The following is a 27,898-nucleotide window of genomic DNA, read 5'->3' as shown; positions in this document are numbered from 1 at the left end:
AGCCACTCACATACTACTTCTAACTGGAGTAATGAAAAGTTACTGCTACAGTCACTCAAGCAAAACACAGCATCCATTCCAAGACAAAGACTTAAACTGTAATTTCTGCTTTTTTTTTAGACCACTTGGCAAATCTTGCTCTTGAAATTGGAACCTCTTGAAGACAATGAATTGTCCATCTGCTGTGATGGTAACTTCCCTTCCTTAGCTCTGCTAGAAAACTCTGCTCTTCAAAACAAAAGTAAACACAGCCTTGTTGCTACAACCTGTCAATCTCTGTACCGCCTACTGAAACCTGGAAACTCATGAAGGTCCAACTTCACCATCGAGTTCCCAGCTGGGTTTGTTTCACTTTGGATTACAAAGATCTATCTCAGCAGCTGCAGGCAAGCACAGAGCCCACACAAAGTTGTGGAGGCATTGACAAGCTTTTTGCCATCCTGGAGAGGCTTGTAGCAAAAGAACCTCCCCGTGCCAGAGCGCACCTTCATGACAAACGCCACAGCTAGGGAGTCCCAAACCAGATGAATCACAAATGTAACAGGGAGAGAGAGAGATGTGCAGTGAATTTGCTTCAAATGACATCACTCTGACTGATGCCAATGGCAATGGCGTGCTGCAGGGTGCCTGAATCAATGACATTGGTTTTGCAAGACTGAAAACACACAAACTCCAAAGCCATTACAAAAGTCATTATTGGACATCGAAACCAAGACTATGTATCCTAAACTACTGACAGATTGCACTATCTGATTTCCAAATTCTCCTAAAAATTCTCCTAAAACTCCTAAAAACAGCAGAGTGTTTTAATAACCCAGTTGTGCTGACCAGGTATTAAGGGAACCCACATTTAATAGGAAGGAAGGAAATTGATGCTCAGATTGGTCTGACTGAAGCCTGATGGTCTGCTGTAACTGGGAAGCCTTTGGTGGGCCATATATGAAACTTGTACTCCGAAGATGTACTCCAAAAACTTCTTTTGGATTGGAAGGACACCTCCCAGGACCTCAGGTTTTCTCCTTCCCACCCTTTTTGTTTTCTTATATTGGATGTTGTTTGATAGCAAGCAACCTTCTCTTAGTGTGCTGCAATGCTAAGCATGTCATTCTGACTCAACCAGCTTGACTTTTGGGTCTATTTCAATTAGTTCCTCTTGTTTCACAGGATGACAAATAAGCTAAAGTGCTGCTCTATATGGAATACATGTTTTGTATTTTGTTTTGGATGTTCAAATGGAATTTCAGCTGGGCTCGCAGTAGTGACACTGTGGGCCAGTGCACTTCTGCTGAACATCTAATAATTCTCCAATCAGAAAACAACCAATAAAGCCTTGATGAAATTTCAAGTAAATACAACTCTATTAGACCTCAATTTCTTACTGTTGCTGCGCCAAGAACAGTCCACAAAAAAAAAAAAAAAAAAAAAAAAAAAAAAAAAAAAAAAAAAAAAAAAAAAGAATTTGACACTGGATAGAAGGTAGATGTTGTATCTTACAGGTTTTATTTCAGAAAACAAAACAAAACAGAACTTTGCAGCAGAGATAGGAACCCATCTCATATTTTGTTACAAAGTGCTAGTGTCCTACTGGAGATGTCACACTGTAGGAAAAAAAAGTCTCTCTGAAAGCAGGGTTAGCTGTACATCCAAAAACTCCGGAATGAACAATGAAAGGGACCCAACAATGGTATCAAGGGGAGAATAGCAGTGTCTAGCAAAGCATGGTGCTTGAGTTGGATGATGCCTTTCCATCCTGTGTTTTTCCAGAAGTATTAGTGGAAATTTACCTTACCTGACAGTTAAGAGTCAGTGGAAATGCCATGCAGTTGGAAAAAGCAACCTGAGTGAGAGCTGGGTAACAAACCAGATCTAGATGCACTGAGAATTAGCTGAATTCAGCAGGTTTTTAGTTGGAAGAACCAAATGAAAACAGAGGAGAAAAGATGGGACTTCAAGGAATGAAGACAACTGTTTTAAGGTAATTTAGTAATAAAAAAAATGAATAGTGATTTCAAGGTCCCTGACAGGGCATCAGATACTGACAGAACATGCATTTCTTAAAATTTCTTCCACTTTTTTTTTCTCACTGAATCAGAACTTTCCTTCCCCTTTCCCATGACCTTTACATGGCCTTTAAGGCTGAAGCTTTTCCATTCCTGGTGTTTCTTTGCAGAGATACTGACGCATACCCAGTAAAGGCAGTGCAAAATTGCATACGTTTCTTCTTTCCTGAGTAAATAGCACACAGATTAAAAAAACCCCTAAATGTTTCCCTTCTGCTGCTTTTGACTCAGAGACAGATCTGCTCCCATCTGAACAGCCAGTGTCTATTGGCTTCATGAAGTCTGTTCTGGGGTCTTCTGTGATCAAAAAATACATGGCAATCAAGGAGGTTTCAGGCATCCAAGGACAGAAAAAGAGAAGATCTCAAACAGTCTAATTTTCAAGCCTCAAGACTGTAAAGTATATGGGCAGAGCAGACTCCTGGTTTCAACAAGTTTCCAAAGTAGTGGGAACCCACTACCTTTATGTTTAGGTATTGATGTCTCTTGCTACTTATTTCTATAAGATAAACCATTACTAAGTTCTCTTATGTCCAAAGACTGAAATCATAGCAAGGACTTCTTCTGTGGGACGACTTCTCTTTTATCTCTGCTGACTATCGACAAGCTTCCCAACTGTGCAAAGAAAACAAAATCCACAAAAACAAAGTAGATACCTAGGAAGCTCAGAAGAAAACCAACCTTTTCTTCAAAAGCCTAACTGCACCGAGTCCTGGCTCTCTCTGTCCCACAATCTCCAGCTTCATGCAATGTAAGTCCACAGAATTCCAGGGCACCTGAATGGATCTGTGGATCTTCTAAGCAATGTCAACAGTGCTGAGCCAGGCTCAGAAGTTTTAAATAATAAAATGGAAGCTCCCAGTACAGACACATGTAAGGAAGAACAACTGGGCAGAAGTTCTTTGCAAAGTAAATGACATCTTCACAGTCATTGTGCAGAAGGTGAGTGGATGATCTGACAGAAAACTACAGCATACAGCTCTGAGGATCCATCTCTGGGTTTTGGCATCTTCCCCTTTCTGGTGAAAATGAGCTTGTTTAAATATAAACAACCCAACAAGTTTGTACTGTAGCTAAAAACAAATTCTGCAAATACTGCTAACTCAGCCATATGTTAAAGTAAACAATCATTTGATGGTAAAGCAGGTGAAGTATCAAAGAAGCTCCATTTGAATAGTATTTATTTGCAATCATTAGTTTTAAACGGGAAACTGTTTACAGGCACATGCTAGATAACCAAAATAGAATGAACATAAAGAAATCTATTTAAAGGTCCTTATCAAATATTTCAAATATTTTATTAAATCTTTTATTCAGCTTCATTATCACAGTTTGATGTACTTTAGCATGTTATACACATGACTTAACATGTGCACTTAGAAGTATCAAATTAGAGGTTTTTGAGTAAAGTATGACATTCTATAAATGTGCTTACTGACTTAACTACACACAACTAAGAAGGCAGTAGCTCTCTTATACCATTGATGGAGATGAACCATTGTAAGGCATGTTTACCCCAAACTTTGGAGAGAATAAAACTATATACTAAGTCGAAATTCAGTGGAAATACATGTGAGAATAGAAGTTGAAGGATTGGGCTCCAAGAAAAAAGATCATAGCAAATCAGTTGTGTTGAAACTGTCAACAGATACTGGTTATTAAAAGCAAGCACTGCTGAGAAAGAAGGTTTTTGTAGCATCCAGGTCAGCAGGATCTGTGCTTTTTTCATATGTGATTTTTGAAATTCACATCTTATGCTGTTTAATGTGAAGAAAAGATACCAAAATCTAGCAAGGAAGTTGGAAAACTATCGTCTCAAAAACTTCAAAGTTGTTTTATGAGCAAACACAGGAGCACTTTAGCACAGACACACACGTGCAGACACATGCATGTACATGCCTCTCCTGCTGTTGTTGCCCTCAAAGACCCAACCACTGACTGAAGTACAGCAGCACTGAGGGGCAAACAAGGTTTCAGCTTGGAGCTGAAAAGAGCAGACGAGCATTACATTTGGGAGCCCAGTCAGTTTTCCTGAACAGATGTGGTTTTTCTAGTGGAGTACAGCGCAGGTCTCCTGGTATATGCTAAACAGCCAAGATTCAGAAACTACAATATAATTCTTTGGAAGAACTCCATAGATGTTAAGCTATTTGCAGTAGTTTTAAAATTCCACCTCAATGAAGGTGGAAGCATGTCATCATGACCACCATAGGTCATGGTGATATGCTTCCCCCAGGAACACCATGCAAGCCCCAAGCTTAAATCCAAAAGCATAGTGGTCTGTGATCGGGGCTCCCACACTGTCACAGTGCCAACAACAATTCTGCCCCTTAAGGAAGAAGGGTTTCCAGCCTAAACTTGGGTGTGTTGCTGAGTGGAGATCTCGTGTCAATTCTTCCTAGATTTCTGCCATCAAAGAATTAGGGGGAACATGAAATAGACATCCATCTTATAAGCCTCTTCAAAGTTGTCAATTCAGTACAGAACACTGAGTATGTAAGTGACTATGGTAGTACTTCGGTGAGACCATAAACCTCACTGTGCCTTTTTCTTGGGGAATTCAGGGGAGGAGGCAAGTAACCCTTTCACAACCTAAATATGTACTTGTTCATGGCACTCAGTGTCCTGAAGGGCCTCAGCATCCTGGCAGCTGTAGCTGACAGTTCAAAATATGTACACGGTAGGGAGAATGCCATGAGTATTGCAAAACACGGCAAAGGAGTTCTACAACCTATCAAACAAGCACAGCAAACAAACAGCATCTAATGGATAATGTAGGGTATACAACACCCAAGTTGCACAGTTATGCTTCCTTGCAAAATCAGGACTGTGAACGTAAACTCCGGAAGTTGTTTCAAGAGCAGCACGTGGCTTACTCGACAGCTCTGGAAACATCACAGGTCCACCACCCTTCAAGCACTGCATCTTCTGCTCTTACAGAAACTGATCTTACTGAACCAAGCAGAGCTAGTGGGTCCTGCAACCCATATGACTGTGGCAGAGGCTAAACAAAAATGCTCCAGCAACATAGTTTGGCTACTACTGTATATTCAGCCTTTATGGTGTCTGCTCTATATAAATGTTGCTCTTGGAAAATAAAGCACACAGCGATATACAAATGGTATCAATGGCCAAAAAGATTACATGATCATGCCTGAAAGCAAATGGAAGTTAACAAAAGTAGTCTTTTAGGAGAGGTAGCCATATTAGACTCAGCATTCAAAAAAAAGGGAGTGCACTCAAAAGGGTCAACATACATTATAGTGTCTTGTAGACCCATCATGTTTCTGGTTTCCTACATCATTTTTTTGCAGAATGTACACACCCAGGCACACACAGGTACATGCACACACACACGCACACACACACCCCCACACCCCTATATATACACATCTAAATTCTTTTCTAATTCTCCTTTGTTGCCATAATGTTGCCATACTGAGAATAAAGGACAGCTTTCCTTACATGCTCTTAGCTGCCCCATGTCTATAACTTGCTTTCAGTTGGTTCAGCATCTGTACAGTAGCTAAACAGGCAGTGAAAATTAAAATTGCTTCAATTAATATCCTGTTGCAAAAGACAGCATCCAAACTATAAGGCATTCCCTTGTACTGACGTGACTTACAACTCTCTACTTGATACAAACTACAGAATGCTCTTCAGCCTTGTGCTACAAAGGCAGCTTTCACCCAAACAATACAGACCAAAGTTGGAATTTAAACACCACAAATCCACACACTTCTACCAGTCCCTTGTTCTTGTGCCCCTTTCCAACAACACTTATCACTTTTGTTTCAAAGGTCATGCACCAGTGCTATAAAATAAAAACCCAAACTACCAAGAAATCTCTTGCTCCTGCCTTTGGGATACCATATTAGTATAAAAGAGCATTCAGAGAGCTTAAATAAATATATTCTTTTCTGAAATCACAGCACATTCAAGGGGTACTTACTGCCAGAAGCAGAGCATTAAGTAATCTCCATAAATATTTTCAGAATAATTTAGTCAGAAAAGACCTGTAAGATATGAAGTTTTGATTGATTTGGTCTAATACCTGGAAAATAGCCTACTGTGGGGATAAGAATCTGCATCTCAAATGTTCTGCAGAACATATTTCCCATATTTGTATACAGTACTAGAACAATTAAGAAGACATTACAGTAATTTTCTCCCAGCTTCTTAGATCTGTAGCTTCGGCTATGACAATGCATTTCGTATGCCTCAGAACTATGAAATACTGAAGATGACTAAATAAATAAAAGCCAAGGAAAACTGGGACAGTACTGCATTTTACACTTGAGACAAGATTCCCCCCTCCCATGGATAAGTCATAGAGGACAACTACAGTAAATGCTTGTCTTTTTTTTTTTTCAAAGAAAGATTTATACACAGGTTCAGATCCAGAAAATAATGTGAAATGCATAAATATTGATAGCTTTAGCTAAGTTAAAATGGGTTCAGTAAAGTATGATACAACATATTCAGAATAAACAAAGCAGAAAAGCATCATATTTTGGTTTGCTTGAGATATACATAAGGTGCAACAATTTCTTCTCTAGAGGCATTTGTGGACAATGTGTTAACAGGTAACAGTGTTTGCTGGTATACTGAAGTACACACAATAGCAGTAAGATTTTCCAAAATGAAAGCAGCTGAAATTAATAAAAATTAAAACAAACAAGGAAAAAACCCAACCCCAATACAGTAAGATATTGGTCTGAAGTTTTTGTTGTGCTAACAGACTTTCTTACCTGAAAATACTGATACCCCTTCTAGTAGATTCAGGGAAAATTCTAGCTACTCAAATCAAGACATCACTCATAGAACCAACAAAGGCAAATGCCTAGTGAACTATAAAGCTTTGCAGGATTTCTGCTACTCTCAGTGCCTAATCGCTTAAAAATTAAGCATATCTACAAAAAGGTTTGTAAGTATCTGAAAACAGTCATATCCAGTAAACTGACCCAACCCTACCCCCTCTCTAAGGGAAAGTCAAGGAAAAGCAGATCAAGTAAGATATTAATTAATATAGAAAAAAGTAATTTTCTGTTTCTTTTAAAAAAGGTACCATTAATATACAGAAATATCTCCAGGAACAATATTGAAATTTAAATCGAGGAAGGATGGGGTGCTTTGACAAAAATATATCTACTCTAAAGGTTTCTAGAGAAATAAGTTAGTACCATTGTCAACGTGAACGGCCTGCACTGTAACATATTTGGATTTCAGCTAATTATAAAGTGGTCCAAAACTCCAAAAGCCACCCTGCTGTGACCCACAAGTTTAAAGTCTTTTAAATTTTTCCTGTCTTGTTAAAATAACTTATAAAACTTTAATAAAATCTTATTTAAAATACCACCATAAGCTGCAATGGCATTCTAGGGGCTCTTAGATATTTAGTCACCTGAATTTTTAAAAAAGCCTTTTCACTGACTCATTGGTTTGTAAATTTTGTTGTTCTTCTCTTGTTCCCTTCTTTCACCACATGCATCCTCGATGTTGCTGTTTCAGTGACAGTTCCCCAGCTACGTGCCTTTTGTCGGACCTTTAATCCTTTCTTAAAACTCTTGTGTACACTGTATGTTGTTTCCTGACACTGAACCAGAGACTTTCACTTAACTACAACAATGAAAGGCTAAACCTAGCAAGCATTAATAATTACTGTCCATATGGCTATTACATCAAATTAGTTACAAAATAACCTCAAAACACATTATCAATTCAGTCAAGTATAAATAAGAATGCCTGATAGAATGATGTAAACTTGCATCATTTAAAGACTTAATTCAAAGAACTTCAAACTCAATCTAATACTATCAAAAGTTCAGCCGGTATGACGAAGACTAATAGAAAATTATTGCTGGAGTCCAATTTGGTAAATTGTTGTGCTACAATGCAAAAAGTAGGGAAACATCTTGTGCTATAGAAGAAGTACCCTGTTGAATTTGTAGCTTTAGATCAATTACTAGTGATCATTTTGCATCTATTGGTAGGAATCAATGCTTGGTTAAACAATAGTGTAAGTCAGAATAGTGAAGGTAACAGGTCAAGTGATACACTTGGCCTGCTTTTGGGATGTATTTATGACGGCAAAACACAAAAATTCAACACAAGCAGAGACAGAAACTGGCAGATGGATCTGTTTTGTAGTCTGAATTGAGTCAAACGCTACTCTTCAGTTGTAGTTTAACTGTATACAGCTTTCCACTTTACCAACACAAACTGTAGTTGGCCCTTTATGCAAACTCTGAAGCCGATTTGGACTGTGCATAGTAACTACAACAATGCCAGTGTCTGTAAAATGCAAAAGGTATGTGAATTGGTGTACACTATATCGAAACATCATGGTTTTAAGTTATTCAGAACTGTGAAATAATACTAAGGTCACTTTTGAAAAACGCATTTGCAGTACTTTTTGTTTACAGGAAAGTTTCACCAAGTCGCTCATATATCTATGCAAAAATAAAGGAACCCTCCAAGGCATGAAAGACAAGTCAATTATCTGCAATATTTTTTTTCCATACACCACACCTTTTTCTAATGCACATCATCCTGGTTATTCAAAGCTAAATTAAAAAGAAACAAACCCAAACGCAGCCTGTCAGAACTTTTCCCAGTAAACTCTACCACTCTGGTGGCAAATATAAAAGTGCAGAACATCTGGACCACGTGGCTGCCCAAACACCGCTAACAATGGTACATCTGTCCAGGCTGCCTTGAGTTCTCTGGAACAGGTTTTAAATTCATTCTACAATATAAACGTAGGCATAACCTATTAATATAAACCATCTTAGAACTTAAATCTTCATGTACAAAAATGACTAAGAATATCTAATAGTAACTAGTGCAGTGCGTCAGTGTTTTTGTTGGTTTTTTTTTTTTTTCTTTTTCATTTAGAATAACTAGATATTATATGAAACTAGTTGTCGTACTCTCTGGTTGGTAAAAGAGATGCTGGGTGAGCTAACAGTAAAGGCAGCCTTTTTCACACCAACCACCCGTTTACTGTTTAAAAGCCTTCAATAGAAAGCAAGCTCTGGGATCATTCCACTCCAATTCAGTTCATTAATAGACAGTATCACCCTCCTACATACTGGGTTCCAATTTGAGGACCTGGCCCAAGTTGCTAATGTCTGGCTTCCAGTGAATTCTGGGCCACTCAGAGCAATAAGCACTTTATTGCAGTCTCTAGTTCCATAATATGGACTGACTAGCTTCCCTTGGTAAAGACAAGGCTAGGATATTAGGTAAAGCACAATGTTTTACAATAAAGTGGAGCTTCACTGGTCAGCGCAGGAAATAAGCACTGGAGCCTGAGACATTTCATTTGGCTGTCCATCATGTGGGAGAGGTGTGGCCCTCTGACTTCTGCAAAAGAAGAAAAGAAAAGCCACCCATCAATACTTAGAGCACAGGAGGTGCTGTTATCAGACCAGAAGAGACAGGAAGCAGCAGCTGTAGGGTTTAGCACCCGACATGGACACGGCAGCACGGTAACTCCTCACTGCTGCAGGTGCTCACATACTCTGGTTACACCTGCTTTTAGATGAGTCCCTGCAACAGTAATACATACAACAGGACAACCTGCATCACAGTGCAAAGGCAGGAAAAACCAGATGTGATGGTATTTGACTACACAAAGCAAAATACAGAGCATGAGAGTAAGTTAAGAGCACACAAGTGCTGTGACTCATTTTGTAAGGGAGTTGCTGCAGCCCTCAGAAACAGAGCAGATAGCATGTGTGGCAAAAGGTAAATGCACAGAGGCACAGATCATGTTAGTGTGAGTCAACAGGCAGGTTTTAAGCAATATGGAAATATACTCATCAGCACAGTTGCACTGGGATTCCTCCACATAACCTGACTACATCAGCCTAGCACATCTCTTTCATTACTACAGCAGTGTTAATTTAAAAATGATCTCTTGGCACAGGGCATTGTAAAAATAAACTGTGCCAGAATTATGTGCTGGAAATCAACATCAGTCATGGTATCAAATGGACTTGGGAGAACTCCTTTGCAGCTTGCCTTTTAAAAATACATACACCAAGCATATCACTGCCTGTTACTTACTCTCACAGGTAAAGTTCTATTTTTGTTACAGTATTTGTCATTGGTAGCAATGAAAATCTGGGGCCTGCTTCTTATTCACACCAGGGACACTTTACCTCACTCTGGCCAAACTAAGATCCCCAGCAGAAAGCCCCAGGAGAGGTACTCATGTGCTTCACACAAGGGGAGTGCAATGAAGTGGCCCTGGCACAAAATGCAGCTCAGACTCACAGTGCTTAACCAGGGCATGCACAAGGTAAATGAAGATAAGCAGAAGACTTCAAATGAAAACCACGCTGCCAGAAGGACCCCATGTCCCAAGGCTCTATGAAACTATTAAAAAAAATACATTCAGACACTGAAGAAACACATCAAGCAAACCTCCAATTCTTTTCTTCACATTTCTGGATTCTTGCAAATAAAGTGAGTTACAAAAAGTAACAACCGTTGGCAGAGTAGAAAACAGAGAAGCATCTAGCCTGTAAGATTTAGTTTTCTGTTTTGACTTCCATTTGCCAAGTAAGTGAGAGACGTGGGTAACTTTCTACTGTAAGAGTCCTTCCCTGTTGTCATTTCACATTCCTCAGGATGATTACCAACTGGCATTTCCAACAGTTGTGGGATATTTGCCCATTTGGTATTTTCAGGCCTTATGAAAGGTGCTGCATTGCCCAAGCTACATAATGACACGACAAAAGATGGGATTCAAAGAGAAAGACCCAAGCACAAAGCTCTGCAAAACATTAGCTTGCTTCAACAAGGACAAGAGGAGGACAAGAACTTTAAAGAGGCACAAGGAAGAAAAACCACAGAGGAGCAAATCCTGTTGCTTTTGTGCATTTCTGGTCAGTGTTAATGGCAGTCAATGAAACCACAATGGTGTGAGTGAGAACAGAACTTAGCACAGCACTTCCAAAAGTTCCATTTTGTGGCTTATGATGACAGACTGACTGCAGTGTGAAATAATTTCTCATCCAACACTGCTTAAGCAAGACAACACCTTCTGCAGAGAGGAACAAGCAGATCTATTTCTTTTAGGGTTCCCGAGCTTCAAAAAAGCCTTTGAGCATTTGATGTGCAGCCAGAACACAAAGGACTGGGTTCATCACTGGGGCCCATGAGAGGAACAGTTAATTGAAGTTGTGAATGGTTTAATGAACTGCTGCCTTGAGGAGTTGCTTAGGCAGCCAGCAATCTGTTAAATGGCATCTGCAGAGGCTGTGATGATTTCAAACCAGCCCAATGATCCCTCAACAAATTTTCATTGCAGGAGAGGACGGAGTTTCATATCCAGTAAGTTCCATGAAAGAACAACACTGGACAATCGAGAGCCAAGGAGGACCTGCTGTAATTGATTTACTCCCATCACAGGTCTGACCATTCTGTACTGACTCATAAGTAAGTAATTCTCCACCTGATCAGTATGGATGGCCGACTCAGTAACTCAGAGGACCAACCTAGGCTACCATGGCTTTCCATCAGCCAGAGTTGTTCTGCCCCATGCAATTTTGCAGATGGTTTGCCTTTTACACAGCAAAGCACAGGAGTAAGAATAACTAGTTAGCTTCCCTCAGCCATGTTCAGCATAAAATAATTAATCTCAAAATGTATTAAATTTTCTCCACCATCTTAGGTTTTAGGCACCTGGAAAATGCAAATCATCATTCAGTAGCTATTTAAATCTGCTATTATCTCACACATAGCATCTGATAATTCTCAATCATTAGGATCTCAAGGAGCATATGAACCTGTTTACATACAAAAATTGGTACGTAAGCTTACTGAGAAGGATCATTTTACCAACTGCTAAACAGATTACACTGTCATTTAGGTGAAGACTTAATAATACTAAGCAAGTGGGGTAAAGCATTCATAGAAAGCTGTGGAAGGGGAAACGTAGGCCAAATTAAACAGTCTGCTATTCACATGCTTTCTGAACAAGCTGTCAGCCACATACTATTTACTTAAGACAACAAGAAGAAAAGAAATCCATACCTGTGTACGTTTTCCATGGCTGCTACTTCTGCCAGAGCAGCTAAGCTAAAGAATGCAGACACGGCTGGCATATCTGACGTAATACTATGATTTTCTTCTGTCTCTGTGTTTCTGGAGCATTCACTGTTGCAGTCTGCTTCTGCACTTGATGATTTTTGAAGACTACTTTGTGGCAGCTCTTTTGGCTTCTCCTCTGCAAAGAAAGAAAGTTAAGCATGCAGACATAGTCCATAAATCCACTGCAGCCTATTGATATGCTGACTAGTCTGGTGTTAACAGAACCTGTACCTTTAGGATTTTGATTCTGCCAGTGTCATCTGATTCATGCTGTAACCTCTTCTGAATCAAGCTACTGGGTCAAAAGCACAGTACTAAGGTTTATGAAGCAGTTTACTGATTTTGCATTCAACTGAATTTCATCTTTTCATTCAGGCAAGAGAGCTTTTGTGTATGTTTTAGATACAGCAGTCCTGAAAGATTATCTTACTGGAGAACTCCAACAGGGACTCTGGCATTACTGGAAACAAATTTTGAAAGGTAACCATTCTCCATTTCTCTCTGCACCAGTTCACAGTTCTTAGAGTGAAATACCCAGGGAGAAAAGATAAATTTGGTCATTCAAATAAAGGAAGTTGGCCATTACTGACTCACTGATTTCCCAGGTGGTTGATAGCTGTATATTAAATAATGACCATTCTAAGCAGGTAAGAAAACAAGCTAATTAAAAACCACTGCCCTGATAGGTTGCTTGTAACCTCAAACATTCTCCAACCACTCAGTTTTAATGAAATTTTAGCTCAAATTTCCTTACCCAGTGTCCCTGCTGCTGGTGACACTCGCCCATCTGCTGTTCTGACAAGATGTGTGATCTTAGTTTTCCTTGCTTTCCTTTTCTGGCTGCCAACTAAAGGCTCATGCATCATTGCTGGCTCTGGAGTGTTTAGGGCAGATATAGAAATTTTATTCTTCCAGGCACTCTCACTGGAATTTCTGTCTTCTAATAGTATGGCTGGAAGAGAATAAAAATGCAACTTTAGATGTAGAATAATTCACTAGCTATGCTCATTTTGCATCTATCTGCAAAAAACTGTTCCTCACAGGTACTCAAGAGCATAACCCATGCCAAGACATGATCTGAATGCCACAGATGTCTACAGTGAAGTTAACAGAATCCATCTCAAAGACAATACTGAAGGTTCAAGTTTCTAATATTTGCCAAGAAAACTGTGAGATTGGCAGCAGCACTGGAGTGAGAGCAGGGCATTGCTCTGTATAAAACATTCTGCAACAGAAGATGTCAGCAAGTGGCTAAGAGACAAAATGTATTTAAGGAACAACAAGGGTCTTCACATAAGCTTACCTTAGCTCACAGACAGACTGACAAGCAGAATTCAGCAATTCTTGACTAAAACCTAGTCTTACCTCTTTCGTCACTCTACATCAGCTCCTCTAAGAAAGGGAAATACTGCCTTTTACAAAATAACAAACCTTAAAAAACACCCCAAAGGCTGCAAATAAAAAAGCATAACTGGATCATAGCTGAAGACAAGCATGCTAAAAAAAAGGAAGTAAGCATGGGATAGAATACCATGACAGAAATACTGCCCATATAAATTCAGAGAATGAGAAAGGAACAGTTTAAATCTTTCTCAGCAGCTCCAGTGTTGATGTTCTGAAGTAGCTTTTCACCCCAAACTGGAACATGATCCCAAATTTTCACTCAACTAAAGAGTTTATTTTAATCTTGTTCAAAAAGAAATTGGTCAGATAGCAATCACAAAACATATTTAAACTTCCAAAGTCTGAGCTCAGTGCCTAGTAGTCAACTGTTTGTAATTTGCATTGATTCAATAAGCCATTCTGCTGATCCCACAGGGTATCACTAGTACATGAAGGCAATCTGCGACATCCTTTTCCCTCCTGTGATAAAGTGCTATGAAGCCTGCCCCATCTGTGATCACTATCAGCCAGGGTTAGAAAGAGGCTACAGGTAGCAAATACTCAGGTAATTTTTTACAGGTGCCTGTCCAACCTGTTTTGAAATTGGGAATACTCATGATACGTGCATCAAGTTCTTGAGGTATTTTTTCCCAGTACATTGCCATCCTGAATGATTACGTATTTTTTCCTAATGCCTGCACTTCATCCCTCCTGCTGCATTTTCAACTCATTATTTTCTTTACTCTCTGTCCGGTTATACCCCATCTCTTTGCAACAGTCCTTGATATATTTTCTACAGCTCTTACTGTATCTACAGTTAGCTTACTCTTCCCTTCAGTTCAGTTTAATTTTTCTCCCTGTTTTAAAGACTTTTTAAAGACACATCTGTCACTTTTTCAGTGGTTTGACCAGCAAAAATTACACACACAGAACTGAGCCAGAGTGCAAACAACTGCTCTTTAAGAAGGCCTAAGAAATGAACAATTCCAATCTCCTGTACTGAGACTGGTGGTGTCACACAGGAGCATCCAGACCCACAAACTGTGCACAAAAGCCTAACTGTTGGCCTAAGTCTGCATGGTCTTTGCCTTTCATGTTACTTTGAAACTGTTTATTGTTAGTTTTGTAGATTTAATGAACTTTCAATTCAAAGATATAGCTAATAACACCTTTATATTTTGCTGGCTTTTTAAACTGTTCATTGTGTGAGAATGTGGACTAGATGAAGAAAATAGCTGTAACACACTTCATCTTGTTAGCAGTTACCCTTTGCTCTTCTGTTTGAATGGGAAGGACCTTTTAATGTTTCATTGTCTAAGAATACAGTCAGATCTAGTACATACATGCATAGACATTTGAAATTTTCCAAACTTTAATTTGTTTATGATTTTAATTCACCTATGTTCTCCTGTAAAATATTTTTGAACTTGTGCATGTTGCCAATTTGGAAAAAAAGCACACAGTTTTAATTAGCATTTTGAAGTGCTTAGCTCTAGCTGCCAACCTCTCCAGAGCATAGCTTTGCTGTAAAACTGATTTTGTTGTAGAGAGTGCTCAAGAGAAAGCACAGGAAAAGATCCACCCTGTAACAGTCCAATTAAGTAGAAGCACCAATGACTGTAAATGTGACTTTCAAGTAACTCAGCTGGGCCAACAGTGAGATGTTCAGATAAGCTTTGTGCATCGAGACCAGGATGTTAATTGGAATGTATAATTAAACAGGCAGCTTTCTCTCCAGACTTCTTATTTGGGAATTCGTAAGTGTTGATTATATTTTAATGTAATGGTCTGGTTGTAGTCCAACACTATCTGTTAATTCTGATTTGCTCTAATTAGCACTTTGACACTGCTGTCTACTTCTAGCTTGATTGAGTTTATAATGGTTTTAATCTTAGTGCTACAAACCACTATTTTATTTTTTTTACATTTAATAAAAACATTAAGATATGATTTCAAACAATGAACAACATATGATTAAAAGAGACTTGATTTGGTATGCATTTAATTAGATGTGTTGTATGTCAGGTCACTAGAAATGAACTTGATTAATCACTACAGCTGAGGTTCCCTTTTATATTTTTCTTTCTTATATTGTATGTGTCAAAAAAATAAAGAGAAAAAAAACCTTGAAAGGTAAAATAGGCAATAGTGGAAGACATAAGGAACATATGATGCTACCATGTTTGACTAAGAAACAGCAGAAAACAGCAGGTGGCTGTAAAAGCTCAGATGCAGTGAGTATATTCCCTCTCCATGTTTTTATATTGTTTTATATTCCCTCTCCCAGGTTTTCATTTTAATCCTTGAAATAAGACTTGAAAGTCATCTACTTGCCTTTTTTCCTCTAGCTCTAAAAAAAGCTCTTTATCACTTCAACATAACATTGCTGCCATACAGTCCTGAAGAAGGAAGAATTGAAGGTGAACAGTGATATTTTGTGTGTGTGGGTGCAGGGTGACTGTTGAAGGGAAGAGCATATTTTTCTCTTCTCTAGCAGTCTTAGTGGACACTGGGTTTAGAAGTCATTTCACTGACTTTTTTACAGAGTATTATTCAAGTAGACATAAAACCTGACTTGGACATCACACAAAGGCTTGACTGGCAAGACCCTTTGCGCTGACCTCTAGAGGAGAAAGGAGTCCATGTTTCAACAACTCTGTATCTAAACTATGTGCACTCTATATCTAAACTATGTGCTCCTGCACCTTCTTCAAGAGGAACAGCATCCCACTGCTTCAAGTGACAAAGGTATATCCATGCAGAAGCTCCAAATCAGGACCTGGTTTTGTTCTGCAGGAAAGATAGGACTAGCCAGGTTTAATTCCCTGTAGTTTTCTTTAATCCATTTGATAATCCATTCTGCTCCCACACTGTCCTGCATTCAAGAGCTGTCCCAAGAGGAACTCAGCTAATTTTCAGGGGAACACTGTCTAGACATGAAATGAGGTTCTGCAGTTACTGAGCAGTCCTGCCAACACGTCTCCATGACAGTGGCATGGGCAGAACTACCAGGCTATCTTTGCAAGCAGAGTTGAGAATATGCCATGAAGGTGTGGGCCTTCAGGCATGCCTACACCACATGGCAGAAATGACTCAGAGAGACACATCCAGAGGTCAATGCCAGATGGTTTCCTCAGCTAGGTTTGTTAAAAGTCTGCACGGACAGTTTAACCTATTGTGCAGGCATGCAGAGGTTCCCCCCTATTTTTGTCAACAAGAAAAACAAAGTCAATTGAACAGACCACACCACAGCTCTTCGGATGAGCTTTTCAGACCAAGCCCCAAACACAGATTTTACAGAATTTCTTTAGTGATGCCTGTTATATGAGAGAGCTGCAGTAGTTTAACCACACTTAGTGGAGAACAAACTCTCGGTGGGTCTAAGCATGCTGGTATCAAGGAAGAAAGGTGGGCTTAAAAGATTTAATTGTCTTTATGAAGATAAACAGTGAAAATCTAGCCAGACAGAGCACCACTCAAGTCATCACTGTCTACAGAACCACTTTACCAAGGAAGTGATGCCAGACTGACCTGGCAGAAATTCCAGCACTTCTGACAATAGGAAACTGCTACAATACTGCTTTGGGGCCAGGCAGCACACAGAGATGCAGCAAGGTCTGGGGACTAACAAGCAGAGATACAAAGCAGCAGATGGTCAAAGCAGGTGTAAGAGACAGTGGCCTGTGCAAGAAGCTCCACTGCAGGAGCCTGTTCTGATCCAGCCCTCCTCCAACCAGAATGGTTGCCAAGGGCACAGAGCTACTGGTTCCCTCTGGGGTGCAAGTGCCACAAAACAGGGCTCTGATGTGTGTGGGAGAGCTGCTGTAGGAGCAGGCACAGCGACAGGGCTGCTTCATGTGTGAGCCGGTGCTGAGACCAGTGCACGTGTTCATCCTCTCTTCTCCTCTTCCTGTGCCCAGGCCCATGTTACAGCTGGCTGCTGCACAGACTATGCAAGAGCCTCAGCACAGCTCACTAAGTGTACCTGCAAAGATGCAATCACTGTGACTTGTTACTTCAAGTACTGCATCCCATCAGAAAGCCCTTCTGGTGTGGCAGAAAAATAAAACTCCCAGATGAGTGTTAACTTTCCCAAACAGGCATGGGTCCAGCTGTGCTTCTGTCAGCCTTCCTAAGGAGGAGATGTATCTATTGACATATTAAACTACATTACTCTGTGCTCTCTGTAGCATTTCACTGGGGTTTAACTGGGCTGTACCCTGCTCTATGAACAGCTGCAAACTCTTAATATGGTGACGTGCACTGGTGCTGCTGTGTACAGTGTAGTCAAAATTCACTCAGATTTTCATACCAGAGACACACGGACAACACAGAACAATCACATTAAATCTGCCTCTACTGCACTTACTTTCCTTCATTCCTAACAGATGCACACAGGCACACACACTTTTCAAGATGAAAAAACATGAAGCCAGCATGACCTCTGCTGACAGCAATCCTTCCAAGTGTCTCCTCTGCAGCTATACAAATATTCAAGCTCCTTCTTTCTGCAAAATTAACTTCATAAAAACCAAAACCGCTCATTAGTTAGACTTGACACACCACAAGTACAGACTAACCACAGAACGGAGTGGAAGTTTTCATTTATTGTTTGATTCACAAAATGTTAAAATAAATATTATCTGAATTGAAATGAAGATTCTGGGATTCCCATATTGAATGTTGCAGAATATGAGACAGCTCAGCCACATAGTTAGGGCCTGTTGTCTAGGAACTCCTGGATAGAGGATGAAGATCTGTAGGCAGCATATGAGGGAGAGGCTGTCCAGCATTTGCTGAGGCCATGCCCATACCGCCCTTTGCTGATCAACATTTTGGTTTCAGTCACTAACAGTACATTTCAGAGTAGGCAAGACTCCAAATTTTCTCCCCTCTGTAATTCAGGGGAAAGTGCAGTTCCCCATCAATATACAGACATCCTTTCCTCTGATGATTATATGTGAGCTGTGTAAGGCTCCCAAGTTCATGTCTTTGCTTTAGTCTTGGGAGGAACTTAGCAAGCTGGCTCTGCCCCAGCAAATGCACAGACACATCTTTAATGTTTAGAAACTATGACATTATTCACATGCTTAACTTCCAAGGACATGCCTCTGTGCTGTGCTGGAATGAGGCCAGGGTACTCAACACTTGCCAGGGTTGAATCTTTGATCATAGTGCACACTTCACTTTGTATCAAAACAGGCTGGCTTCTTTTAAACAAATACAGGGTTTGACATTTTGTTTACTCACATTTTTATCTGCAAATTTTAAGGAATTTATATTTTTTACTCTTTATCATCTAGTAAATGCTTCCTGTTTCTTTACCATTAGGAGAATTTAAACACTCATTTTTCTTAATAATTTGTTTATTTCTCCATAATTTGTCTATTAATAATTCAGGAACAAAATGTGAATGATGCCAAATAAAAATTATGCAAATGTGTGATGCCTTTTTTACACCAACATGGAAGCAAGATAGTTACTTCTCATAAGCAACTGCCACAACATATTCGTTGTACAAATACAACAAGACAGAGCAAGTAATTTCCAATTATTTGTACTATGGAATGCAGAAGAGCAGGCAGAGCCTATGTGGGAAAATAGCATATGTGCAACAAAGATGACAGAAAACACAGCACCAGGAAAGGAGAGGAAATTACATGGCCAAGTATTAGGAAAAGATATTAACCATTAAGGTAGCTGGGGAAACTGCAGATGGGAACAGCAATTTTATTATCTTAGAGATGAACATGGGTGGGGAAGAAACCAAACAAAATTAATGGAGTTAAGTAAGCAGAACTAGAGAGGTTTTTCCTACATTACAGGAACAATGCAGGAGAGAACACCACTGTGGAACAGAGGAACAGACTGGGCATGACTTTAATAGTGTGGGCAACATGATGATAAAAGAAAAAGCGCCTAGGGAAGCAGGCTAAGCTATAATCCTGTACATACTGTACACTCAAAAATGCCTCTCAAGAGTTGTGAGTTCGTAGTGTGCAGGATTATGATACTGTAACAAGAAAAATATTTTAGAGATAGTGGGCAGACAAAGTCCAGAACATAACTTAAAAAACTGCAGAAGGTATTTTCAGTATGAAGCAAACAGAAAGCTGGTTTAAGATTTCTACAGAGGCAGGGTTGGATGCTGGTATTTCTGAGATCTGGGGCAGAAACAAGCGCCTTACATCCTGACCAGGCTCTTGCACCTTGACCAGCTGCAGTCTGCAAAGTTCCAGACAGCAAGAAATCACAGGAATAGTAGATAGGGACATGCAAAAATGCTCTGGCAAAATAATATGGTCACTGATACAGAAGAATGCAGAGAAGAGCAACCTAAGGACTACAGAGCTGTGAGCTGTAGAAAATAAAAGTTTTCAGGGCCTACTGCAGAACTGCCCTTGCTTTGTCAGCTCTGCTGCATGGCATCTGGAACAGGGAAACTGTAATTAAAGGGAAATGCCAAGTAAAAACAAAACAGCATCATACTGGAGTAAAGTAATATTAGCTGGAGCCAGAAGGCAATGGAATCACAGAAGACAGGGAAAATAAGGAACCAAAGCAGTCAAAGACTAGATAGCTGAGGTGTGTCTGCCTAGAAGCATTTCCCCAAGACTGAATTGAGAAAGAAGGAAGCTGAAAACCTTAATTAAGCAATGCACCAGTACCTGTGTCCGGAACATTAAGCTTCTTTCTGTGCTTAAATTTGCTGACAATTTTGTGGAATAAGTTCTTTTTCTGAGACTGGAATGAACCTACAGACAACATTAATAATACATACTTTTAATCAGAAGCTTGAAAAAGAGTACAACAGTCACACTACGTACTGCACAACCTCCCCTTCCTATAATACAAGTTGCCATTTGACAGGGAAACACAAAACCTGACCTTCTGCCTGGAGGGACTGTGGAGGCTTTCAGCAAGCTGTAGTTCAATCCACCACCTCCCCATGTTTAAGTGCATACAATGCATTTTGGGGAATGAAACCCTTAGGAAAGCCTAGCCATACAATAAAACGGGGGTTTTCTCGCTTACCTAAATATTTACTCTCTTTTGCACGTATAGTGGGCTTGGCTGGCAGGGAGTAAACTTAACAGCACTGGAAACACACGCATGGTTTAGTTACTGCTGAGCAGTGTTTACAGATCATCATGATTTCTCTCATTCTGGCACCCCAGGAAGCAGGCTGAGGGTGCTCAAGAGGCTGGGAGGGGACACAGTTGGGACAGCTGACCCACATGGGCCAAGACGCATTTTGCACCACACTCAGCACAAAACTGTGTTAGGGAAAGTCTTTTTTAAAGTTGTCCATTGCTCAGGTACTGGCTGGACATCAGTTTGCTAGTAGTGAGTGCTGGCTTTGGCATTACTTGTTTCCTCCCTCCAACTTATGAAACTGTCTTCTTCTTGATCCAGCGTAAGAGTTTTGCAAAACTACACCCAGGAAGTATTTTTCCTTGTTTTTGCTCTTCCTATTATCTTCTAAGTCCCACTGTAGGAGGGAGCAACAGAGTGGAAACATACTTACCAGTCAGGACCAACCCACCACAGGATGCAAGAGCTACAACTGCCTTTCTGGTGACCAGAAATGAGATACATAAAGTCCAAAAGTTAAAACCTCCAGAGGAGGAAGGTGAGGTTAAGTCCAGCTCATGGCATCATTCCTACTTTGTTCATGGAGTCTTTACTAGGAGCAGTCAGAAGACATCTTGTGTGACATTGGACAACGAAATATGGCACTATCAGATGTCATCAAGAAGTTAGCCTTTGCCTCATTAGGGGAGCAGCCAGATATAACAGCAACACAGGCATAAGAGATGCATAATCTCCACAATGCAAAGCAAATTTTAGGGAGTTTACAGAAACTGAACTTCAAAATCTTATTTCTAAAGACACAGTGGACAAACAATTCTTCAGACTAGTTCAGAACAGACCAGCCCAAACAGAAATGAGATGCTATGCACGTGACATGATTTATAGCCTAACAAGCAAGTGTCCTTCCCATCTCTAGCTCACCTGTAACAAGATTCTACCCACCACAAATACTGGCCTTTTCCACACCTCCTCATCCTTAAAAGTAACCAGACACAAACACTGGCTACTGGGACACAACTGCAACCATACAGGAAATGTGCAATCAGGGTAAATCTACTTATACATCTGCAATTCACCATCTCAGACTCCATATGCAAAGAAAAAAAAAGAGTAAAGTGTGTAGCACATGGAAGAAGTATTTAGTCCTATGAAGTGAAAGCCATTCACAGACACTAGGCTGTCTCATTGTCCTAGGTTACAATATAAAGATGTATTCTCTTCCCATCCCCAAAAGCTGTTGAAATCAGGAGGAGAATTGTTTTTCCTTATCTCCTGTTAATGGGCCCATCAATGCCTTTCCACATGACTCAGAGATAACTCCCTCCAGGATCCATTTCTGTTTAATGGACCCACCACATGACTCAGAACGATTTCAGCCTATTGTGAGATGCTCCACCCAGGAGGAGGAGCTAAGCATCCCCACCTGGATATAATCTGGGGTTTGGGACAGAGCAGTCAGTCCACTGGATTCCCAGAGGAACAGCTGTCTTTTCCACCGGATCTTCAGAGGAAGACTACATCCTTTCTACAGGATCACTGCTCCAAAAGAACCACATCTGCCACTCCAGGAGGACTGCAGCCACCAATCCAACTGGACTGCTACCAACACCTGAACAACAGGGTGTCAGGTTCTATTCTGACTTTGTCAGTGGTTTTTTTCTTTTCTATTATTGCATGTATTATGGTTTTCCTTTTCCTTTTTCCTAATAAATTGTATTTCCGATTTAGAGTCTCTCACTGGTTTTGCTTTCAAACCAGAACATTAATCAATACTGAAAATTACTGAGAGAAAGCTAAAATCCAGACAGAGGCAGGCATAGAAACTTTAGCATCTTGCCCCTGTTGAATTTGTGGCTCACTGCTACTTCTTTCTCAATATGGAAGAAATCAAAACTTTGGAGAAAGATTAATAAGCTTCCAAAAATCTAGAAGCCAAACAACAAACCGAATAAAGTCAAGCAAGAGATCATCTTGGGCAACATCACCTTGAATGTGAACAGCTTTACTAGAATCTGTATAGGAAACACTTGAGAGTACAATAGAAGAGGCCATATTCACTCAAACTTACTGAAGTGTTGCTCTGCAAATTTTACAACAGTTTCCTAAGTATCACAGAGGACTAGTCTACTGTCAGAGCAACAAAAATGTAAATCAAGGAATGAAAAAGCTCGGAGAGCTTGAGCAAAAGCCCAAGCGAAAGGACTAAGCTTTTCTTGATACCAAGCTCAGATACTTCATCCACATCAACAGAAACAAGTCTTTCCACCAGTTCCACAAGAAGACAGAGGTACGTAGCTACATGATTCTTGTGACATTTCTGTTATTATTATTCTTTACTTAGCTGATTAGTGATTTTTTTCAGGTGCTTGGAAGAAGCAATACATTACATATCACCCATGTCTCAATTTCTACAGCTCAACCTGCACAATACAAACCACTTCAATCACTATGACAGACAGTGAGCCAGTGTCAGCAACTCCAAGCAGAATAACTGAGATGAAAAACTCAGATGACAAGCACTGCACACAGGGGGAAACCTGTGTCTTTCACCTCTTTTTTTCCCCACATCAAAGGTACCTTTGTCATCAGCCTGTATCTGCAAAATGCCATTTTCTTATATGGAAAATTGAAGGAATTTAGTAGAGCCAAAAGAAAATCTGCCCTTCAGTAAGGAAACCTTCTATTTCCTTCCCTTTTAGCTCGTGTGAGCTCCTGCCCAGTGAGACAGTGCCCAGTGACACTTAGTATACCCTTTGGCCAGAAATGCATTGAAAGAGAAGACTGGCTAATAGCTAAAAAAGTCAACAGTTCATACTTGGACTTAACAATGTAAATCTGACTCCACAAGAAACTTCATCCACACCCTCTGCCTTAACAGCCACCGTGCTGGAGTTGACAGAATGCCTGGCTGGGCCACACCTGCTTCATGGGGACAACAGGCAAGTATTCCAAGACTTTGAACAAATGCCACTTGTGAACATTCAATCCAGAGAAAACCCATGACTGAAAAAACTAACCTGAAAGTCTTGCTGTTAGGCAATGGACCCTAGATGTGCCTTGCTACAGAAAGCTGAAAAAACCCTTTTCATTTTAGTTTACTTGACATTGTGGTACAGCCATCTACTAATCTTGCTCTGTTGGAAATGTTCTATACGGTTATTCCTCTCCCTAGCACTTCAGAAACTGCCACAGGATTTAATCCCTGGCTTGTCTATAGAGCTCACTGAGGGCAGTGGGGACTCTTCCTGGGAATACTTGATATGGCCAGTGGCAGCTGCCTGGGGAAGCAGCAGGCAAGAAAATGAACCATAACTGCACTTCCTCCAAATTTCTGGGCATAGGCCCCCTTTGCTCTCATAACGTTCCCTGTTTTAACGGATCTGATCAAATAGAGAATGTTTCAATAAGATCCTAACAAAATCAGGACAAACAGTTTGTGCATTTCTGCATCTCTCAGAGGAAGGCACTGTATTTTTAGGTCATGATCCTTGGAACATTACAGCACAAAATCTCCAAGCATCTGAATGCTTTGAACCAAGCCAAAAAAACCCCAGAGCTACGATCAAGAGGAATGCCACAAAGCAGCATCCGTTTTAAGCTGATGTTTTATTTCTAGTCCTAGAGGCCACAGACAAAAAAGCCAAAAAAAAAAAAAAGTAGACAATCTCTTCCTCAAATAAAAGCACACTGTGCATTCCCCTCTTTGCCTTCCCAAAATGAAAGCTTTAGTGCAATGCGTAGTGTATAAGTGAGCATTTCTTCAAAGTACAAAGCAGAAATAATGACTCTGCCTGTTGCTCACTTTTGCATACAAGCATATTAGTGACTCACTGCAGACAGCTGACTTCTGCATGGTGGGATGTTTTGGCACATATGCCATTGGAAAGAAGGAAAAATAAAGGAAACAGTCACAGCTCCAGTAAATGTCGGAGCAGGCCATCTGCACAGATTCAGTATAGCTGTATTCTTCAGCCATTTTGTGGCATTGTTATTGTGTGTGCACATTCCCAGTTCAGAACGCTTGATGTGGATTTTAACAAAGCTTTATAGCTTGTTCAGTCCTATTCCCATTGAAGAAAGACCCCCCAATCTGAATTCTGCCCAGTGGGAGCAGAATTTAGACAATTTGGAAACTCTGGGGAAAAAAAGTGCCTCTCATTCAAGAGAAGGTTCAAATTTTCCTTTATACATATGGATGTGAAACAGCTTTCATGTTACAGGGTTCCTCAGGTGTTTTTATGCGAAAGAACTGGATGAAGTGTGGACTGGAAATGACAAGCACAACAGCAGTAGTCAGTGGGCACTGCCCTACTGATTTTCCAGAGCAGGAAAACATCCTGACAAATCTGGCTGTGTGGTTAGGTAGCAGATCGTGCCTGTTGTAGGTATAGGCTAATGACATTTGATAGAGAATCAATCCAGCACAAAATAAAGCAGTTAACATTTGGGGGTGGGGTGCAGAGAAACACCCCAAACCCCACAAACAAAAACATTTCTCTGTTTTTATTCACCCAACATCCTGAGGAAGGCTTATAGTGCAGCACTCCAACATATTTTCTAAATTTTACATGTTCAGTAGGCACCGTAGACTTCAAAAAATTAAGTAGTTACCTGTGCTGACTGAAAATGAGTAGATAGTTTATGATCCTGCACACACTCCTTCAGAAAAAGCAGCATATCATCTCAAGGAGTGTTTACTTAAACATATCCCTACTGATTTTTATCTGTTATTTGGAAACATCCAGAGGCTGAAAACACTTGTAGACACTATTTTTGCTGATCAACTCTTCTAATTACCTGGCAGAGACACACCCAGGGTAAAGCCTCACAGCAGAAACAGCTCCGGACAACACAGTAATGCAGGGCAGTGCGAAGCTAAGGTCTCCCACATCCACACACAGTCACACTCACAAGATTATATTGACCCTTCATGGTTCATGTTCATTGCATAAAAATGCTACTTTTGTTTAATTCTAATGGTGTAAAAAAGCAGGACAATTCAAAGACCCATAACCACACTAAACCAAGCTCTATTATTTTGCATGATATGCCAGTTTCACTTCCTGCAGTACTTGTAGTAGCCTAGCACACAGATCTGCTTGTGCTATACTTATGGAGACCAGGATTCTCTAAGAGTCTTTATATTCATCACACTTCACCAGACAACAGCACAATGAGGCTCAATAGACTGTCAGTAAATCACAAATTAAATTGAGGATTCAGCTTAATAAATGTTTGACTCAACAGGAACAAACCTAACTTACTAAGCTAGTAAGCTCGCCTATATTCACTTTTAGGTCAGATAACTTCAAATCCAAAACTCACATCCTAAGAAAATAAAACACATTTAAAATTGACCTACTGCCATCAAATATTTACTTTTTAGCAATCCCTCTTTTTCAGAAGAAAAATGGTTTGCTGGAAAGTTTTTCAACTACCTCTTGAGAACTGACTGAATCTTGCTTTTCAGGGAGTTGGAATGACCGCCACAAAACCATCAGCTTGCCCAGCTTAAGTGTGTGAATTCAACATTCACTGGAATTAGGAGCAGGTATCACTAGCTCTGTCTGGATTTAAGTTTGGGGCTGTGGTTAGATGTTCACTACAGAAGGAGCAGTGTTACTATCCAATATTCCTGCCCTGGGGCTGCTTGTTGCAACCCCACAGCTCAGTTGGTGGAAAAGTTCATGTGATTGTTTACCATGTGCTCAGTGCAAAGTCAGCTGGCTTAATTTAAAGAGCCCTTATTGTCAGCCAGAGGCAAATGCTCCATGACTGTCTCTGCAGGGCTGTGCCAAAGCTACTCATATCAGGCTTGTAACCAGCCTGCAGTTATGTTTTTGACCTTCCCTTGAGACAAAGCCAAACATATTCCAAAGCTCTTTAAGCGATGCTAACAAAGATAAAAACTAAACTCTCCTTTGAGTATGAGCCTACCCAAAAGCAGAATGCAGTTCTGGCTACCTGGCTTGAGGCAGAATTCTAGCTCACCATTCCCAAACAACACAGGACCTGCAGAATTTTTAAATATACAGACACCTGAACAGGTAAATACTGTAGTGAGAAATCCAGTGAGCTGCTACTACAACTTCAATTGCTAGATCACTGTAGTTGAGGAGGTTTTCTTCCCAACAGATGTTGCTTAATTACCAGTGTGTTACCATGCTGTAAAGTAATTAATTCATGCTCATTTAAGAAGTTCTGTCAAATACATACCATAAAACAAATTTAAAGGCAGCTGAAGTCAGATCTAGCTTGGTATTAGCACAAGTCTAATTTTGCAAAGTGGCTGTTCCACATCTAATTACAAAAATCAATACCAAAACTGGCATGCACTAGAAAAGAACAGCTGTTCAATCCTGCACACTGTAATGTGATTATTTGTGAAGCATTCAAAAGGCACAGATCTAATCCAGGGTCACCTGGCTAAAACAGCCGTATTAGATCTTAAAACCTGTCACTCAGTGGAACTACCATTGTTGCAGAAAAGAAAACCAACTTCACATTGCAAACTGTGCCTGATGAGGATCCTTTTGAGCATCCTTTTGTCTTGTGGAATTACTGGTATATAATTCCTTCATTTTGTGATGCTTCTATACTGTATACTTGCATCAGTATTTCTGCCACAGTATAAAAGTAGTTTTACCCTACCACATTGTCACTTCTCTACCACCTCTGTGTCACGAGTTTCCTGTATTAAAAAAATAGCCAAGTGTGTAATGAGTTTCTCCCTCCATGAGCCTCAGCAATGGAGCTGAGTATGGTATGGTAATGGACCTGGGTATGGAATTGGTTTTCATGTCCTCTAACTTTTTTTTAATCACATCAGGACATTTTTGCTCAAAACTTATGACAGAACTATAATCTTGATAGAAGAAAAATTCCAGATGTTTCATTCAAGCATCTCTGATATCTTATGTTTTAATTTACAGACACTAAAATGACAGTGAAATTAAAACTAAGCTTAGAAAATGTAACCTTTGATCATATGCCCTTTTCCCCTCATTTTCTCCTGGTAAAACTTGTCAAATTCACTTACCTCACAAATACTCATGTTTTTGAAAACCTTTCTTGCTACAAGAAATACATTTAATGTACAAACTCTACCCAGTTCTGCTTATCATGAAAACCAGGAATCAAGATTGAAAACAATCAGCCTGAAAACTAAACCAGATGAGAACCAACTAACTTCAGTGCTAGGTAATTCTTTGACTTCAGACTTTCCACAGGTAAGAGTGAAGTAAGAATGTATAAAT

The 27,898-nt window shown here is 40.0% G+C and overlaps 1 protein-coding gene across 10 annotated transcripts in view; it reads right to left on the bottom strand.

Moving 5' to 3' along the window:
- Positions 1–1,481: 1,481 nt before the first annotated feature.
- Positions 1,482–27,898, bottom strand: part of BBX (BBX high mobility group box domain containing) — a 140,589-nt gene continuing 114,172 nt past the window's right edge. For 5 of the 10 annotated variants that reach the window (XM_058822550.1, XM_058822554.1, XM_058822544.1 and 2 more), the window contains 4 exons: positions 20,216–20,302; positions 12,919–13,116; positions 12,108–12,300; positions 1,482–9,428 (listed from right to left, as the gene is read on the bottom strand). In XM_058822550.1, coding sequence (XP_058678533.1) covers positions 9,341–9,428; positions 12,108–12,300; positions 12,919–13,116; positions 20,216–20,302 — 566 coding nt within the window. In that variant the 3' untranslated portion in view covers positions 1,482–9,340. Of the gene's footprint in view, positions 9,429–12,107; positions 12,301–12,918; positions 13,117–19,380; positions 19,561–20,215; positions 20,303–20,841; positions 21,040–27,898 lie in introns of those variants that run through there. The other 5 variants (XM_058822580.1, XM_058822589.1, XM_058822605.1 and 2 more) reach the window with 4 other exon arrangements.

This window comes from Ammospiza caudacuta, chromosome 2 (genome assembly GCF_027887145.1).
Source record: "Ammospiza caudacuta isolate bAmmCau1 chromosome 2, bAmmCau1.pri, whole genome shotgun sequence".
Lineage (NCBI taxonomy): Eukaryota > Metazoa > Chordata > Aves > Passeriformes > Passerellidae > Ammospiza > Ammospiza caudacuta.
This window is presented reverse-complemented; position numbering and strand designations above follow the sequence as displayed.